The sequence below is a fragment of the Mastomys coucha genome, unplaced genomic scaffold (genome assembly GCF_008632895.1).
Source record: "Mastomys coucha isolate ucsf_1 unplaced genomic scaffold, UCSF_Mcou_1 pScaffold5, whole genome shotgun sequence".
Taxonomy (NCBI): domain Eukaryota; kingdom Metazoa; phylum Chordata; class Mammalia; order Rodentia; family Muridae; genus Mastomys; species Mastomys coucha.
The window spans coordinates 99,655,331-99,661,933 of record NW_022196911.1 but is presented as its reverse complement, the minus strand read 5'-3'; the positions used below and the strand labels follow the sequence as shown (position 1 = coordinate 99,661,933).

General features: G+C 40.8%; 1 protein-coding gene across 1 annotated transcript in view; it reads left to right on the top strand.

The window, feature by feature from the left end:
- LOC116078748 (leucine-rich repeat-containing protein 37A3-like) overlaps nt 1-6,603 on the top strand; it is a gene marked incomplete at its 5' end in the record, with an annotated part of 78,807 nt that overhangs the window by 64,260 nt on the left and 7,944 nt on the right. The window contains 2 exons of the mRNA XM_031354077.1: nt 3,669-3,787; nt 6,049-6,596. Of these exons, the coding sequence (XP_031209937.1) occupies nt 3,669-3,787; nt 6,049-6,596 (667 nt within the window). The remainder of the gene's footprint in view (nt 1-3,668; nt 3,788-6,048; nt 6,597-6,603) is intronic.

The window sequence follows — 6,603 nt, the reverse complement described above, 5'->3', positions numbered from 1 at the left end:
TTTTTAAGCTGGGATACTTTAATGATTGCTTCTATTTCCTTAGAGGTTATAGGGCTGTTTAGTTACCTGATCTGGATTTAACTTTGGTAAATGGTATCTGCCTAGATAATCTTCCTTTTTGTTTAGATTTTCCAGTTTTGTAGAGTACAGGCTTTTGAAGTAAGACCTAATGATTCTTTCAAATTCCTCAGTGTCTATTTTATGTCTCTCTTTTTATTTCTGATTTTGTTAATTTGGATACTGTCTTTCTGCCTTTTAGTTAATTTGGCTACGGGTTTTTCTATTTTGTTGCTTTTCTAAGAGAACCAGCTCTTGGTTTCATTGATTCTTTGTATTGTCTGTGCTGTAGTCTTTTAAGGTCTGTAAGACATCTGCCCAGGTCCTTCTGCCTTTTAGAGTTTCTGTTGAGACATCAGCTGTAATTCTGATAGGTCTGCCTTTATATGTTACTTGGCCCTTTTCCCTTACAGCTTCTAAAATTCTTTCTTCTGTACATTTAGTGTATTGACTATTATGTGGTGGGAGGGTATTTTTTTTAGGTTAAGGAAATTCTCTTCTATGATTTTGTTGAAGATATTTTCTGGACCTTTGAGCTGGGCATCATCTTCTTCTATTCCTATTATTTTTAGGTTTGGTCTTTTTATAGTGTACCAAATATCCTGTATTTTTTGTGTTGGAAACTTTTTATTTTTGACATTTTCTTTGACCGATGTATGAATTTCTTCTACACCTGAGAATCTCTCTTCCATATGTTATATTATGTCAGGAATGTTTACTTCTGTAGTTCTGTTACTTTTCTATATTTTCTGCCTCCAGGATTGCCTCAATTTTTGTTTCCTTTATTGCTTCTATTTCCATTTTCAGATCTTCAACAGTTTTATTCATTTCTCTCACCTGTTTGATTGTATTTTCTTGTATTCCTTTAAGGGATTTATTAATTTCCCCTTTAAAAACCTCTATCCTCTTCATAAGATTATATTTCAGGTCATTTTCTTGCACTTCAGGTTTGTTAGGATATCCAGGGCTTGCTATAGTAGGATATCTGGGTTCTGGTGATGCCATATTGCCCTGGATTTTGTTGGTTGTATTCTTATGCTGGCCTTTAGCGATCTGTTTGTTCCTGGTGTTGGCAGGCCTGGTAGTCCCTGATGTCAGCAGGCCTCTGCGATTGCAGGTAGAACTGGTTGTCCTGGGTGGCAGCAGGCTTCTAGGCATGCAGGCAGAGCTAGTGGTCCCTGACCATGGCTGCAGACCTCCAGGACTGGAAGTTGAGGTATGGACCAGAAGATGGAGTACAGAGGAGATGGGGCAGACCTCAGGGCTGCTGGGCTTGCTGGGCCACCCAGCAGGCAGGGGCTTCGGGTATGGAGCACTCACCTGGTTGTCCCAGGTGGCAGCAGGCCTCCAGGGATGCAGGCAGAGGTATGGCCTGGGAAAAGGAGTACAGAATTGGTATTGCATGTAGAGGTGTGGACTGGAAAATGGAATGCAGATAGGATCCATTCTGATCTTTCTTAATGAAAATACATAAAGTTGCAATCATTACCAAAAATATAATTATTTCTATGCTGATAACTGAAACAAAAGTATACAGGTCCAAGTGCCCTCTATCATTGTATTCTCCATTTTGTTTTTAAACACAGAAAATATTTTCTTTTTAATCTCTCTCCTTCTTTCAAATACTTCACTTTATTATTTTCAAACTATATACATTTTTCTATGACTGTCTATACCTAGTTTCAACTCTTTCTTTAGCACCTAAGTGCATTTCAAATATACATTACTGGATCAGAGGCTTGTCTGTGCTAGGGACTTTCGCCTCTGCTGCCTGCAGTCACTATGGCTCCTTTCAAGCCTTAAAGGGCCCAGCCCCCCACCACAATCTACCAGATAGGAAGGGCTGGTCAGTGGTCTTCACCCATCAGGAATCAGTCCAGCATGATGCACTACTGGTTCCATCTTCCACCCAACTCTGGCTGCAGTCACTCTGCAGCCACATGTCAAGCCTCTGTGCCCACCACAGGCATCAGCACTGCCACTGAGCACTGGGCTGTGGCAGCCCAGAACAGACTGTGGTTTCCGCCTACTGTGCCTGTAGGCAGCTTGAGAAACTGCAGTCTCCGAGGTTTCTGTCACCTGCCTACTCACAGAGCAGGGTGTCAGCTGCTTATGAAGTATTCTTGTTCTGTCACCACCCTAGCTGTACAGCAAAAGCAGGTCCTCTGAAAGGAGCCATGTGCCCTTATGTTGGGAGTACCTAGCCTGCCTGAGAGACTGAAGTTACTAGAAAGCCTCGTCTGTCTTGTATCTGGAACCTTTCTCAGACTCTAAGCTTGGATTTACATACCCTCATGTTGGTTATCAAATATTTGAATAATGACACAGAGACTTAAGTACTTTTTATTACAGCTTAGGCCTTAGCTTAGGCTACCTCCCAGCTAGCTCATCTGTCTTAATTAACCCTTTTAGTCCGTGTCTGCTGTGTGACCCATTAGCTCTCTCTCTCAGTTCCAGCACTTGTTGCTTTCACCTCCAAGGCATGCTGGTGAATCTTATCACCTCTCCATCCTTCTCCATGAATCCCTCTCTCTGTCCAGAAGTTCTGCCCCTCCCTTCCAGGTTCAGCTATTGGCCTTCAGCTCTTTATCAAGCTAATAAAAAGGCAAGGGAGGAAGGGTGTCTACAAAATATAATGCTGGTGATGAACCTTAAGAATAACAGTACCAGAAAAGAAGAGAAAAGAAAAGAATAGCAATACCAGGATCAGGTCAGTACTCAGCTCTCTGTCAGTGCAAAAATCAACATTTAAGGAATACAAAGACCACCTTCACACAGTACACAAAAATGTTACCCATGAGTTTGAGGCCAGTGTGGTATACATATCTAGTTTCATGACAGCCAGGGCTGCATAGAAAAACCTTGTCTCAAAAATAAACAAACAAACAGATGGAGGAAGAATAGAGAGGAAGGAAGGAAAGAATGAACCAACCTAGGAATCGTTGAGACCTTAAAGATCCTACTCTCAAACATTTGACTGTTTTTGATAACTGAACTGTTACTTGGTGATTGCAAATTTTTCTCCCTTATCAGTAAGCTAGTGTTTTCTCAAAGACTTACCCTGCTTTTCTTTTGAGTATTATTAAGAATTCACAGATTCTCTTTATATTATATTGTATTTCATTATGTTATTTATTATCCCTTGTTCTCTCAATCTTTGTGTCTTCCAAAATGTTAGGGGGAGGGGAGGGAGAATGAGAGTGTGTGATGTTAAAATCAGATCCAGGGCCTTGCACTGCTACACAAACACTATACCAAAGAGCTGTAAAACTGCCTTTATTTTTGGGAACACAAAAATAATCTTGATTTGGTTACTGTGATCCATGTTGCTATTTAACCATAAAGAATGGGTTAAAGAAGGCTGTTTTAGACCTACTTTAATAGTCTATTGACAAGAGTACACACCCACCCTGACACTTAACCTGTCTATTGAGCATCCCTATTAACCTTGATGATTATTTTCAATATCAGCAGTAATTTGCCATTGAGTCTCCAAGACCCAGCTGCCCATGCCTCATGCCTCAAGTACTCCTCTCTGTGCAACCCTGTGGAGGCCGTAGGCTGCCTCGTCTACACCTCAGTAACCCAATTCTCTGTCACTCCATTTATAGGATCTTACCTAGCCACATGGCCTGCTGCCTCTGCAAATTTAAAGCTGATATTGAGGTTATCTGCAAGACAATCAAACTGCATTGTCATCCTGGATGTCTGACAAACACCACACACTGTCGTGAGTCTCTTGCCTGATAAATGATTTAATTTTATGTTTTAATTTTTAACTAGTAATGAAAAAATTCACTAAAAATAATTGCTTGATTTTATTCATTCATCCATAACTTCTTCCTTGCTGAAAGCTGGGCTCTTGATTATTATTATTACATGATTAAAAAGTAGAGCTGTTCCATATGCAGAAAGCAAGAGCAAGGAGTGGGTGGGAAGGAGAAGACAGAGGGCCACACCTGCACTGCACTGCCTGCTTGGCATTGGCTTGCAGGGCACTGCAGGTTAGAAGCTGTTTTTATGTACATTAGGTCTCAGATTCTGTCTGATTTTTTGACATCTCTAGATTGGTTTTGTTTAGTTTACTTTTATAATGTTAAAAGTGATACTTTTTTATTTATAATCTCTCATGCTTCTGTTCAACGTGACCAGTGAGTTTGTCTTGCTCTGCTGATGGGGCAGAGAGCTCTTCCTGTTCATACTGACCAACTCCCTGCTTGTTTTTAACCTCAGTCTTTTCTATCACCAGGCCATTCACACAGTTTTAAGTATTTTCTAAAGTGAGTGTGGTAGCACATGGAAATAATCTCAGCCCCACAGGATGCTGAAACAAGATAATCCAAGTTCAAGGCCAGTCTAGGCAATTTAGTAACAATATGCAGTGGTAATTTCCAGCCCCAATAAGCTTATATAAAAACCACAAAATCTAGTTATTATATTTATAAGCTATAGATCTATATTTGGCAGATCTAACACTATATAAACTTATTGTCTAGCTATAGGACCCTTTGCTACTTGTAGTAGTTACTTTGTTACTGCTCCATCTTTTCCTCCTCCTCCTCTTCTTCTGTCTTCTCCTTTTGGGTAGGTAACAAGGAACACACACGTGTGTACTGCCACACACAAGCACCCACTGGGGAGTCAGAGTACTTTCACATACTCCTGCTACAAGAACCTACTACAGATTGTTTCTTATTTTAAAAGAGGACCGGGATACAGCTCAGTGGTGTAGCTTATACTTAGTCCTAAAGTATTTTTCTGTATATTAGGCCTGTTGGCAGTAACTTCATCCCAAACTATGACACTTTTCTTATCTAAATAGCTTGAATGCAGATCTTTACCCTTGAGCTAGGAGATGGTAAATAGAATGAGCATTTGGTTGTTTATATGAATAATAATTACATTATTCTCCCAGAAATGGCAAATAAGCATTTCCCCTCTTTTATACATCAGAAGTATCAACTCGTATCATTTCATGCCTAAGTCATCTCTTCTTAACTCTAGACTGTCCATAGGCCCACAGTTTTTTTTTTTCACCACTTCCTTGAATCCTCACTGCCACAAAAAAACAAAAAACAAAAAACAAAACAAACAAACAAACAAACAAACAAAAACCCTCATAATTCTGCTGGAACAGAAAAATAGCTACACAGTGGCATCCTTGACCTCCCCACTGTCAGAAGATTTATGTTGCTCCCACATGAAGCTGAAAGAATGAGAAATGAAGTGAGAAAAGGCCCCAGACAAAAGTAACTCTGACCTTGTACATTTTATAACTCAAGTAATGTTTATCCATAAATAGCTATTGTTCTGTAAATAGACTGTACATAGCAATGAATCCAGAAAATTAACATGCCTTTATCTATGCATCATAGCTCCCAGTCCCAGATACAATGGAAGAACCAGAAAGATGCACAGAGAGAAGGATGCTCCTTCCATTCTGGGCACTAGAATGTGTGGCAACAGAGCCCACTGGAATAAATTGGGACATCTAATCCAGATGGGAATAAGAGGCTTTAGCATTTCTGCCCTCTCTCCACTCAAAGGGTGTCTGTCCATCATCATGGTCAGCTGTGGGTGTATCAGCACAGGGCACACTAAAAAGATGGAGACAGGAAGTTTAATGGGCCTTTCAAACTGAGATGAGAGAGTATGGGAATAGGGACCTGAGGAGGCACTCTGCAGGTCCGTCAGATGTGCAGAGAGGCTGGCTTTGTCTTCAGGCCCTGCGCTCTACTGGTCCATTGGCTGTCTTAAACAGATGTTCTGTGTGCACACTGTGGAATATTCCAATTAGGTGGCTACTTTGCCAACGACACTCTCTCTTGTTGCCCTATCAAAGAATTAAGCTTAGGATTTTTCCCTCCCACACTAAGGGCACACTAGTGTTTTCTGGCCCTTAATTTATTTGATTAGGGTATATGTCTATGGGCTGAGGAAGGGCTGCAAGTTCTCTCTGACTGAAGGCAGCACTCTCTTGTTCTCTGACAGTTGAAGAAGCATCTATAAGGAACCCACAAGGAGCATTCATGAAGGTGTTGCAGGCCCGGAAGGGGAACAGCAGCACTGAGCTCACTGTTGAGCCAGAAAGGGGCGATGAAAACAAAGACTGTGCCAACTGTTCCAGCTCCATGGATGAAAAGATAGACCTTAATGATGAAAATGATGTTATGAGCGCACTAAATTACATATTGCCATATTTCTCAGAGGGCAATCTGGAAGACGTAATGTCCACAATGCTGCCATACATTAAGCTACTGTTCTCTCATGAACAAGGTACAGGGCATTCGTTGGGATCTTTGCAGAAGGACACGAAAAGTGTCCCTGTTACAAACAAATCTAAGTCCAGTAATGTGACTCATAAAAATAAATTGAATAAACTTTATTTTTTAGACACAGAAGTTAATGAGGTTCAAAAGGAAGAGAAACCTGGGAGGCACAAGGCAAAATCTAAACATATAAGTCCCAAATTCAAACGACAGATATTTGAAAAGAGATGGGAACCTGCCTGGACAGAGGAAGACAGTCTTGCAGGCAGTCTTGAGG